Below are 12,608 nucleotides of genomic sequence, written 5' to 3'. Positions count from 1 at the left end.
GGGGAGGGGGAGAGGAAATCCCAACAACTTTTAAAATGCCACTGCACCACCGGGGACACTGTGGGAAATTCACTGGATGAGAGGGATGTTCAGTCCCCCTTCGATGCGGTCGGAAACGGTTTCCGCCGTCAGCTCTGGCCAACAAGTCTAAACGACAAGTCTCAAAAGGCAGTGCGTTTTAGGTTGCAGACTTAAATTGGAGATGGGTACCAAAATGGATATCTCCTTGAAAGATGGGACGTGGTTCTTCCATCAAAACTGGTGGGAGAAAGACGATTCGGGTGCCCGACTGATAAAAAAATCTGACTTCTGTCAACATCCTCATTCCCGATTAAAATCAACTAATCTCTGACTTTTCCAAAGGGAGAAAACAAAGGATTTACAAGCCATGAATCCCACCGATGAAGCTTTCTGAATGTCACTTTTACACAGTCCCGGTGAAAATCACAATATGCCACAATTGAGAACGGAGAGCATCACCCGCCCATGTGGCAAGCGTCACGGGCCATTTCCAGCCAAACGTTACTCAAAATTGTCTTTCCGCTATTCATAGGGAAGTTTCAAAACTAATCTACATTCTCGGCAAATTGTTGGCAGTCATTAAATTGACCTCGTAAATGAATCGGGGGTGGGGTGGGGTGACGGGGGTGACCGAAGTTCTGGTGATCGCTTTTGTCCTTATAATGGGCCTTGCTTCTTTAAGAACCACTTGAAGACGAACATCCCTGTTCTAATTCCAGATCCTGGTGAGAAGAAATTGGAGCTTCTTTTCCAGTCCTCCAGGAATGCCCTGGGATGCTCAAAGCTGTTCAGAGATGGTCCCTTCAGGAAAGAAGACAAGGCAGCTTCAGAACAGAAGGGAATCCTGAATCTTCAGCAAAATTGCTTGGAGAGGAAAAAGAAGAGCCAATGCCAGGTAAGGGGCACAGAAATGGTGATCTCTGCTTCAAATTAGGCTTGGTTTGGACATTTGTGGATGAAGCAACATTTCAGACATCTCTCCACGGACAAAACACAATCCTTAGTTAACTACCATATCCCTTCCCAAGTCAACTTACTCATTCCCTAAAGAAGATGAAAAACCAGAATGAAAAAGAAAAAGGAAAAAAAAAACACAGTCTCACACCCAGAGACAACTCTTGACATATTCTTGCCAGTTAAAGTGCGTAATTTCCAAAGCAGACTCATTTACCTTGTCAAATATTTGAATATCAAATAATCCATCATCATCACTTTCATGATGGGGGGAGGGGGGGATAAAATCAAAATCTCTTCAGCCAATCTGTCAAAGAACTGGAGATGTCGACAGCTTGTCGTAAAAGGAGCGGTACCTAAATCCCAAAGCACGTCTTGCCACGTGCCACCATGAACCCCCTAACACCAGTAGGTCAAATTGGAGCCGTTCGAGAACACACGTGCACAACTGCGCACGCACACACACAAACACCAAGCACACATTCGCACCGAGACCTGAATTCTCCTGCTTAACATCTTTTTTTTTTCTTCCTAAGTCTTATACCTCCACCGGTATCCTCAGCGGGAACGCCGCTGGCTGAAGACTCATACACAGAACAGATCTCCCATGGCTGCGCTATGAGGTAGTGGGTTTTTCCAAACCAAAAAAATCCATGCCAAAAAAAAATCTGCCAAAAATTCCACTCGGCCCCCTCGCCCATTCCCGGACGCCCGGCCGTCCCTTCCGCCAACGTGGCCCCGGAGCCGGGCGGGCTCACGCTGTCGGTCCCCGATTCCCTCGCAACCTCATAGTCAACGTGCAGGGTGGAAACGGGCGACAGCCGTGCCGCAGCCAGACCGAGCCCCTCGAAGCTCGCCTTGACTTTCCGTGGGACGTGGGCACCCACTGGGGGGGGGTTTAAGCGCCCGTCCTGGGTCATCGGAAACTTCGGAGGGAGAGCCTTCGGGACGGCGGGGTTCCTTCCGGGTGTTCCTTCGGATGCCGCCTGGCCAGAGCAGCGCAGTTCAGGGGCCCGGTTGCCATCGACTTCTCGCGCACCGCAGGTCTGGTTCTGAGCTCTCCCTTCCTCCTTCCGTGAAAAAGTAGCCATCTGCAGAGACACCGCCCGCCACGGACACGCTCCTTCCTTGCCAGTGTCAACGTTTTCCAGAGCAGCCTCGCATTTGGTTCGGGGAGTGTGTGTCTGCGTGCGTATTGGCGCTTTCTCGTATGAAAAGCAATCTTCTCGTTTCGAAGCATGGTTCTTTTTTAATTTTTAATGCGTTAATACAACAGTGCATTGGAAAAGTACTGAGCCTCTACAAAAAAGCTTTACATTTTTAAAACAAAAGAGTGATTTTTATTTAAACAAGCATAGGCATTTTGTTTTATATTTCCACAACAAGATAAATATCCCAATTAAACTTATCGGCTCACGGCTCCGGCAGGCCGGGGCGGTGGGCTTGGGAGACGGCTATACAATGAAGACCCTAACCTTAGTGTTATTTACACTGACATGTCCAATACCGCTTAATATGGAAGAAAATCAAAATGATATTCAGAGTGCAGGTGAATTCATTTAAACTAATGAAAGGGGGCAGGGGAGGGGAGATGCTGGAGATTTCATTAAAAAAAAAAACCAAAAAACCAAAACCACACACACCTCATTTACGACACATGGATGGAAACTAATTCTGACCGGGGGGCTTCCCTTCACACAATCCTCAAGGGTCGAGATGAGACAGAGGGGAGCCGGGGTTAAGGCAGATTATTTTTTCCTTTTTCTCTTTTAGTAAGAAAACGTGGTGGAAAGGGAGAAAAATCAAGATGTGTGTGATCAATTGTCTTTCGGCAGAGGCTTTGGGTTTCAATGCATACTGCAGTCATATTTCAGGCCCGGGGGAGTAGACGGGTGTGTGTGGGTGGAGGGGGTGGTAGGGAGCGACGAGGGGGCCCGCTATTTTAAATAGTTTGCCTTCATTCTGGAACGGGAACCGGGGAAAAGAGGATCACACCTTTTGTTCAGGAAGCAGAGATTTGCTCCAAGCTATTACTTTACATCAGGCACCACTCAAAAGGTGGCCATAGAGAAAGTGACGTTTTTCCTTTCTTTCTTTCGCTTTGTTTTTTTTTTCCTTTTGTTTTTCATCTTCTCTTCGCCCATCGCTCCGCCAGCCGCCTGGCTGAAGAGTCCGGTTCTCGTTCAGACCACGCTCTCTCGGTTGCCGGACGCTAAGACGGCTCTGCGACAGATTGGGCAGGTGGAGTTTTCGGACAGCCAGCGGTCGATGCAGTGGACGTGGTACTCGTGGGAGCAGGGCAGTTTCCGCAGCTTGTTGCCTTCCGTGTACTCGGTGATGCAGACGCTGCAGGTCTTGAGCGCGTCGCTTTCGCCAAAATTCCTCATGGCCAGGTTGTCGATCTGCTCTTTGGTGAGTCCCCGCGGCTGGTCGTCGTCGTCCTCGTTTAAGAGGAAGAACTGCGCCAGGCTGAGGAAGGGTAGGGAGCCGCTCTCCTCGAACGTCACCGAGCCCCTGCCGCCCCGTCCCCCGTCCCGCCGGGCGCCCGAGGACGAGCCCCCCTCGTGCCCTCCCTCGTAGGCCTCGGCGCCCGCCTCGGCGCCCTCGCCGCTCCCGCCGCCCTGGGGCTGCTCCGCCCCGTCGCCGGCCGGGGCCGGGGCCGGGCCGCCGGGGTCCGCGTCGCTGTCGCTGTACATGAAGTAGCTCAGCTCGCCGAAGCCCGTCATGATCTGCCTCAGCATGGTCTGGATCGCCACCGACGTCGTCTCGCTCAGGCCCGTGTTCAGGATCCGGCGGATGGGGATGCGGATGGTGCTGACGTAAGTTCTCACCCCGGCCCGCTCCGAGCGGGAGAACGTGCGCCGGAAGCCCCCGCGCTCGCTCTCGTACGTGACCGTGTTGTTTGGGGTCTGCGACCTGGACCGAGTCCTGTTGGCTATGCTGTCCCTCTGACGGTACTCGCCCGGGCGGACCCGTCTCACCTGGAGGTCGAGGACTATGGTGGGCGGCCGCTGGCCGGGGGCCGTGGGCTCGGCGCCGCCCGCTTCCGAAGAGCCGGGGCCCGGCGCGGCGCCCCGCCCTTCGGGGCTGGCCGAGGGGACCACCCCCCCGCCGTCGCCCGGCGTCTCGGCCCCGGCCGGGGGCTGCCGCAGGGTCACGTGCTGCCTGGTTCGGGAGCTGCCCTCGGCCTCGCTCACCGGCGGCGGCTCCAGAGTCGGGGCTGAGGCGGGGTGGTGGGCCGCCCGACGGGGGGCCTCGCTGGCCGGGTGGAGGGGCGACCGACTGCGCTCAGTCCTGGCTCGGGTCCTCCTCTGCTCGGGGCTCCGGCTTCTCGCCCGTCTCAGGCCCCGCTGCGGGGAAGGCTCGCTGGCCGGCGGCTCCTCGGACCCGTTCCTCTCTGAGCCGGGCTGCCTCCCCGAGGGCGATTCGGACCGCGGCGTCTCAATGTCACTTTGGCTATGGCTTTCCGCGTCCTCCCCGCCGGAAGGCTCTACAGGTGGCTCGCTGTCATGGTCCGGGTTTGGGGCCCCGTTGTTCCGGTTCACGTTAATCTCCAAACTGAAGCGGAAATCGCCACTGTTTGGGTTAGTCCGGCTCACTGCCCGCCAAGACTGGTTTCCCCTCTGCCCGCTTCTCGTCGTGTTTCCCGTCTGCCGGACCGAGTTGAGCCAGTCGATGATGGAGTCACCGTTGGACACGTCCTCCGTCGATTCTGCACCTGCCAAAATAAAGGGAACTCCCAAAATTAGGTCGGCCACCACGCCAGCGATCTCACCCTTTGCCCGGATTTAAAGCATACGCCTGTAGGCACAGACACACACATATTCAAAAACCCAAAATGAACTCGAAAGCTTCAAAAAGACTGTATTTGAAACAGCGCAACAGCAAGCGTCCAGCAGGAAATGTCGAGAAGCCCCGCCGAGCAAGCCCGTGATCAGCTGACCCTCTTTTTTTAACGGGGGGGGGGGAGCCCTGAATCAAACATTGCACTAGTCTCCAGGTAGCACTGTAAATATACCTCTTGAACCTATTACCCAACAAAATCTTTTTTTCCCCAGCTGTTTTCCCCCTATTTGACGACAGCAAACATCAGGTGCCCAAAGAGCAGCTCATGGCCTGGGTCATACGTTCAGAGGCTGCGCATTTGGCCACCTGTTTATTTACAAGGCCTCCTCGAGAGCGAAATCCCATTTGTGCTCGCTCTCAGTCATCGCAGCCCCATTTAAAGAAAAAAACATATAAGCAATTCAAATGTTTTTCACATTTGAGGCTATCGGACCAAAATTCAGCATCTAGAAATCAGACAGAGGGCAGAGGGCCCAGGCAAATTCTGTGGCTGACCTCTCGGCCAGGAATATTCTTACTGCCTGGGAAAAGGAAGAAAATGAAACAACTCTCTCATGCAGATGGGAAAAATTGCCGGACGAGACAAGGGTACGCTTGATAAACAGAGGGGCTGGGAAAATCCAAAGAGAAAACTATCCCGATTAACTAGTCCATTAGGGATCAAATGCAAAATGCTCGATAAATAGAGGGGGCTGGGAAAATCCCAAGAGAAAACTATCCCGTTAACTAGTCCGTTAGGGTTCAAATGCAAAAGGGGAAAGTGAAAAAGACCTGGCCCAGCAAATATCGAATTTAGTCTCAAAAATCACATCCATATTTGTTTTTTATCAAAAACTCACCTTGCTTAATCTGTGACACTCTTGACACACCAAAAGCCCTCAATGAACAATTAAGTGGACCCTTTCCCCTCAATACAACACACTATATACCTCTGTTCTCATCACTGTTCTGTTGTGGAGGACCTTCTTTAACTTGGTGAAGTCTTCTCAGCAACTCTTCTTCAGTAATTTCACCTTTGAAAACAACAGAGGGTTAGCAAAAACAACAAGAAGGAGAATCAATAAAGCCAATAAGAAAAAGAATCGTACAGAGGTACTGTCTGACATCCACAGGAAAGCCAATTCTGATTAAAAATGATATTTCCTCAACCTATATGGTTCCTTGCGTCGGTGAGACTCGGGAGGAACTGAAAGCCTATGTTCACTCCCAGAAAAGAATGTTGTGCCCTGATGGGGGATGACTGGAAAACGGAGGTTCTGCGGAACATAAAGCTTCGTTTGAAAGAGTCGATGGGGCCCGGGGTCTTCCAGTGACATTGCTCAATGCAGTTAGCACATTTACCAAGACAGTGTGTGATTGTGATCGTGTTATGGGCAGGGAATGTGCTAATTGTACTGTTTTGTCCTCTTCCACGCACTCAGCACAGTGCCCTGCACAGAGTAAGCACTCATCAACTACCACTGACTGACTGACAGAACGAACAGAATAAAGGCCATTTCAGTCTTCCCTCCCCGTAACAAAGAGCGAAGGGCACCTTTGTGGCAAGAACAGATCAGGGGTTATAATAGTAATAATAATAATAGTACTTGTTAAGTGCTTGCTATGTGCCAAGCACTGTTCTACGTGCTGGGATAGATACAAGTTAATCAGGTTGGGCACGGTCCCTGTCCCACAGGGGGCTCACAGTCTTAATCCCATTTTACAGACGAGGTAACTGAGGCCCAGAGAAGTGAAATGACTTGCCCAAGGTCACACAGCAGGCACGTGGCGGAGCCCTTCGGTCCCACAAACTTTCAGTCTCCCTCGAGTCCCACACACCTCCAAGGAGGAGCTGAATGCTCCAAGTGTCACACCGCAGCAGCATATGGAATTCCGAGGCAACAAGTTAAGCAGCAGAGAGATTAAAAGGGAAATCCAATCTATAAATTAGACGTGAAACACATTCTTCCAGGCAAGCCCCAGGATCAGCAAATCTTAGGCAAATCTCACCTGGAGTGCCAAGTAAATTGTTATCTCGCATAAGCCTGTACTCTTCTTCACTGAGGTTATTTACAAATTGATAGAAGGCTTCTTCCCGATCTAATCGATCCAGTTGGCTCCGACGCTGGGCTTCGGACTGATCAACGCTTCCCTTATCGTTAGCGTCCGAGCTTTCCATGTTGATTACTGAGTAGAAAATCGCCTGAGAGGGAAAAAGATCGCAGATCTTGAAATCTGAACACAGATTTCGGCATCAAAATACTCCTGCAATGTCCTGTCCCTGCAATAAATGCGATCCCCCAAGGGACAGGGATCGTGACCAATTTCCACCTGTGGATTTTTTCCCAGTGTTTAGTACAGAGCGCTGCACACTGTAAGCACTTAATACCATTAATTGCTATTCCTGGGCTTGGCAGGTCGATGCAATGTTTCTCAACTGCACAACAAGGAAAAACGCACAGCCTGTCAATACTTTGACTTACGTGAATATCAAAGACACACAGGTCGGCAGCCGTATTCACAGTCACTGAAACTGCATCGTACAATCATGTGTATTAATAATAATAATGTTGGTATTTGTTAGGTGCTTACTATGTGCTGAGCACTGTTCTAAGCGCTGGGTAGACACAGGGTGATCAGGCTGCCCCACGTGAGGCTCACAGTCTCACAATCCCCATTTTCCAGATGAGGTAACAGACACCGAGAAGTTAAGTGACTTGCCCCAAGTCACACAGCTGACAGGTGGCGGAGCCAGGATCAGAACCCATGACCCCTGACTCCTAAGCCCGTGCAGAGCACTATTCTAAGCTCTTGGGAAAGTACGATACAACAATAAGCAGTGACATTCCCGGCCTACAGAGAGCTCACTGTCTAAATGGGGTGAGACAGACCTCAATACATATAAATAAAATTACAGATATATACTTAAGTGCTGTGGGGCTGGGGTTGGGGGGAAGGGAGAGCAAAGGAAGCCTGACAGGGTGACGCAGAAGGGAGTGGGAGATGGAGAAAAAGTGCTCACTATGTGCCAAGCACACTTAAAAGAGCTGGAGTAGGGACAACATATATATGCAAGTGCATATGCGAGGTCTAAGGAATTTTATTTGTTTTATATTGCATTTTAAAACAGCTGATGCATGGCGTTACTTCCCCTGACTTTCCCATCACTGGACAGCGCCGCCATCTTCAGCCCTGTCTCGCAAGCCTGTAAACCTGGTGTTATCCTTGACTCATCTCTCTCATTCACCCTCACACATTCAAATCTGTGACCAACCGTAACATCTCTAACAACCACCCTTTCCTTACCATCCAAAAGGCTACCCTGCTAATCCAAGCACTTATCCTACCCACCTTGATTACTCGATCAGCCTATCTGCTGACCTCCCTGCCTCCTGTCTCTCCCCTCTCCAGTCCATATTTCACTCTGTTGCCCAGATCGTTTTTCTACAAAAACACTCAGGCCATGTTTCATCACTCCTCAAGAAACTGCAGTGGTTGCCCATCCACTGCCACATCAGACACTCCTTACCATTGGTTTTAAAGCCCTTCTACCTTCCTTCCCTGACGTACAACCCAACCCGCACACTTCACTCCTCTACTGCCAACATACCCACTGAACTTTGATCTCATCTATCTCACCGCTGACCTCTCATCCACATCCTGCCTCTGACCTGGAACGCCCTCCTCTTCGTATCTTCTCCAAAATGCCTTCCCCGACTAAGCCTTCATTTCCTCTTCTCCCCCTCCCTTCTATATCACCCTTGGACTGGATCCGCACTCTTTAGTCACCCCTCAACCCCACAGCACTTACGGACATACAGCGTGGCGCAGTGGAAAGAGCACGGGCTTTGGAGTTAGGGCTCATGAGTTCGAATCCCAGCTCTGCCACTTGTCAGCTGTGTGACTGTGGGCAAGTCCCTTCACTTCTCTGTGCCTCAGTTCCCTCATCTGTAAAATGGGGATTAAGACTGTGAGCCCCACGTGGGACAACCTGATTCCCCTGTGTTTATCCCAGCGCTTAGAACAGTGCTCTGCACATAGTAAGCGCTTAACAAATACCAACATTATTATTATTATTATTAATCTATTTATATTAACGTCTCTATCCCCCTCTAAACTGTAAGCTCATTTTGGACAGAAAACCTGTCTACCAATTCTTTATATTATAGTCTCCCAAGTGCTCAGTACGGGGCTCTAGACACACTAAATACTTCTGATTGAAAAAACACAAATCCAGATAATGTGGAGGGAGCTCGTGGCAGAATCTACCCGGTGGTATCTTAGATAACTAAATATAAGTGGTACGTCAAAAACTACGTTTTGTTCCACTTACCAGGATGCCAAGAAATGAAAGAGGGTAGCAGGGAGGCAAGTGGGAAAGAGGAAGAAACAGGGGAAAACTGGGAAAAATATCTTTTCCATGTCTGCAACCAAGGCAAGTTTTAGAAAGGAGAAAATACCAGGCTCTAGAATGCAAAATTCCAGGGTAGACACCCTGCTAATAAATTTTTACACACACACACACACACACACGTATATATATATATGAAAATCCCCCTCCATGGCAAAAACCAAGAAGCCCTTGGCAGGATTCTGCTTTTTCAGACGAGGCAAAAAGCATTTTGATATGGGCTTTCGCACACCTGGATCTTTCTCCAGCTCTTCCTAGATTGAATTTTAACTATCCTGTCATCATAATTTCTCGTGATGCAGATGCCTCATTAGGAAGGCCACAGAAAGAAAAGGAAGCTCTAATTACTCTCGGAAAGTCTTCCAACCGAGTTGCTAACAAAGGTTCCTCAGATTGCATGAATTTTGTCAGAGTAGGTCACAGAGCCTTCTCTCGCATACGTTAGTTTAGCCAATAACTACTGAGATGACGCCGCACAAAAATGCCTAAGAAAATTACTTATAAATAGAAGAGCAAGTAAAGCTTTCTCGGTTTAAATTCAAGCAACAGACAAGCGGCCATGTCCCCCTCACTTTGAAGAAGCTATTGGCAGACTAGGAACGCCACGGACAGCTCTAAAACCTAAAAAGGCAAGCTGGTATTGCCCTGATTGCGGAGTACAACTCATAATGCCAAGGAGTGCAGCCTAGTGGAAAGGGCATGAGTCAGAGGACGCCGGTTCTGCCAGTTGTCTGCTGTGGGACCGTGGGCGAGTCCCTTCGCTTCTCTGTGCCTCGGCTTTCTCATCTGTAAAATGGGGATTCAAAACCAGGTCTCTCACTTAATTAGACCGTAAGCCTCGTGTGGGACAGAGGCTGAAACGGCCTTGGTTATCTTCTAGCTACCGGAGTGCTCGGTACAGTGCTTGACATAGTAAGCACCTGACAGATATCACAATTATTACCGCTTAACCACCGATGGAAACGATGGGACTCGGCATGTAAAGACTGCCAAAAATCAAGCGGCATCAAGATGGATAAAGGCCCCCGGCTGCTCACGTTCCCTGCCCTTAGCCATTTTCAGTTTGGTTCCTGTAACGAGCTCTTCTAGAATGTCTGCTCTCCACGACGTTTCGGACAGAAGGAGATGCAGTATGCGTGTGTGTGGTTGGCCAAAGCATGAATTCCTCAATGGGAGTTTTCCATAAAATGGAATGCAATCAATCAATGGACTTACTGAGCACTGCACTGGCCGCTTGGGACAGTCTAATACAACAGAGTTGGTGGATTCGTTCCCTCCCGATGAGGAGCTCCCAGCCCCCGAGTAACAGGAGAAACTGCTGCACTTCTCAACTCCCTTACTCCTCTCCGCTCTCTGCCTTAAAAAAGCTCCATTAAGATGAAAAAATGAAAAATCAACGGAATTTATAGCTGGCCAATTCAAATCTTTCCCTTTTATTATGAAAATCCGACTCAGTTTTCCTTTTCTGTTTCTTGGAATGAGTTCCCCCTTCCAGGATACGTATGCTTTCGGGACTTATTAGGAAGCGATACTAACACCATTATATCTGGAAGTAATAAGAGAGAATGACTGCCTGCAGAAAACCCTGCTTCTTCCCCAAATAGCAAAATCAAATCGAACCAGTGACTACCAAACACAGAAGGGGTTTAGGATATTAATCACCCACTTCTCTCAATTCTATCAAGTGGGCACAAACTTTGAGAATTTGAGAAACCCACCCAAGTTCAAATGTTCTGAGCATTCTGTTAACATATAAATGCACAAAATTCAACAAATATTACCCTACAATATTAATTCTCATCCACTACTACTTCAGCCCTTCCATATCTTTAGCTTATCTGAGTTTTGGTTTTGTTTTGTTTTGGAGAGGGGGAAGGGGGGCTTCTTGTAATTTCCCCCTGCCTCCAGCTAGAACCTGCTACTTCCATCTGGGATTAAAAAAGGCTGTTGTTAATCATTCTTGATTTTTTTTTCCTTTCTAAAATTCATCACCCACAAGAAGACATGTTTATTTGCTGGGCCCTGAATCAGAAAAGCTGATGAAAAGGGGAAAAATAACAGATGCAAGATTCACAAGTAGTAGCATTTTTTTAAATTTGTTAAACGCTTACTATTTGCCAGGCTCCAAGCGTGGGGTAGATACAAGCTAATCTGGTTGGATAGAGTCCCTGTCCCACACAGGGCTCATAAATCTCAATCCCCATTTTACAGATGAGGTAACTGGGGCACATACAGGTGAAGGGACTTGCCTGAGGCCACCCAGCAGACAAATGGCAGAGCCAGGATTAGAAGCCAGGTCCTTCGGACTCCAAGGCCAAGCTCTATTCACTAGGACATGCTGCTTCTCCTCTTTGTCACATTATGTCCCTTAACATAAATACCTGCCCCAGATACATTCCTGTGAGAGACTTATCTACTTGCCAAGCTAACTTTTCCACAGTTCATCACCTTAATTTTCTAAACACGAATTACGAAGAACTACTATACCGGACCCACCAGAACTATAGTGTTCTCTCCCAAGCACTCAGCACAGTGCTCTGCACACAGTACCTGCTTAATAAATATTATTGACTGAGGGAACTGGAGATTGCCTTAATAATAATAATGATAATAATAACAACAACATTAATGGTATTAAAGCGCTTACTACGTGCCAGGCACCGTACTAAGAGCCGGAGTGGATACAAGCAAAGAGGGTTGGACACAGTCCCCGTCCCACAGTCTCATTCCCCATTTTACAGATGAGGTAACTTCGGCACAGAGAAGGAAGTGACTTGCCCAAGATCACACAACAGACAAGCTGGGAACCCATGCCCTTCTGACTCCCAGGCCTGTGGCTCCATTCACTAGGCCATGCTGCTTCTCTTATGCCAAATGAGTGAGTGAACCAACTTCTAGCCTCTTGGTTTTCAGGGGGAGCCAGGGAGAAGTGGCATCTGCTGGCTGGGATGGTGGGCAGACCCCGGCCGGGGTGGGGAGAAACCTCCTTTCTGGAGAAGGGTCCTTATTGGTTCCGAGTCAGCAGAGGGGAGAGAAGCAATCTGGAGACCAAAGCTGAGGAGCTCTTGGCCTCTGGCCTTGGAAGATCTCTTATTTATTTTACGATAATAAGAAGGCTGTTAAGACCTTCGCCAAGGACCGTGCCCGGCTGGTAGCGCGGCCTGGACCATCACCCAACCCAGGTCCCCTGCCGTACCCACGACAGAGAGGAAGGCTGGGCAAAACTGGCCACCAGTCCCCAAAGCCTGGGGTCTGCAGAAGGGGCCACCACAGGCTAGGACCCCGACTTGCCCCCTCCCAGCCCCACAGCACTTAAGTACATATCTCTAATTTCTTTATATTATTGTCTCTCCCTCTAGACTATAACTTTATGGGAAGGTAATGTGCCTGTATATTG

The 12,608-nt window shown here is 49.3% G+C and overlaps 1 protein-coding gene across 3 annotated transcripts in view; it reads right to left on the bottom strand.

The window, feature by feature from the left end:
- Nucleotides 1-2,204: 2,204 nt before the first annotated feature.
- Nucleotides 2,205-12,608, bottom strand: part of RLIM (ring finger protein, LIM domain interacting) — a 29,362-nt gene continuing 18,958 nt past the window's right edge. For all 3 annotated transcript variants that reach the window (XM_039912382.1, XM_039912381.1, XM_029067350.2), the window contains 3 exons: nucleotides 6,811-7,003; nucleotides 5,751-5,834; nucleotides 2,205-4,693 (listed from right to left, as the gene is read on the bottom strand). In XM_039912382.1, coding sequence (XP_039768316.1) covers nucleotides 3,159-4,693; nucleotides 5,751-5,834; nucleotides 6,811-6,979 — 1,788 coding nt within the window. In that variant the 5' untranslated portion in view covers nucleotides 6,980-7,003 and the 3' untranslated portion in view covers nucleotides 2,205-3,158. The remainder of the gene's footprint in view (nucleotides 4,694-5,750; nucleotides 5,835-6,810; nucleotides 7,004-12,608) is intronic.

This window comes from Ornithorhynchus anatinus, chromosome 6 (assembly GCF_004115215.2).
Source record: "Ornithorhynchus anatinus isolate Pmale09 chromosome 6, mOrnAna1.pri.v4, whole genome shotgun sequence".
In the NCBI taxonomy this organism is placed as follows: Eukaryota; Metazoa; Chordata; class Mammalia; order Monotremata; family Ornithorhynchidae; genus Ornithorhynchus; species Ornithorhynchus anatinus.
Note: the sequence above shows the minus strand (reverse complement) of the source record. Positions and strands in the feature narration are given on the sequence as shown.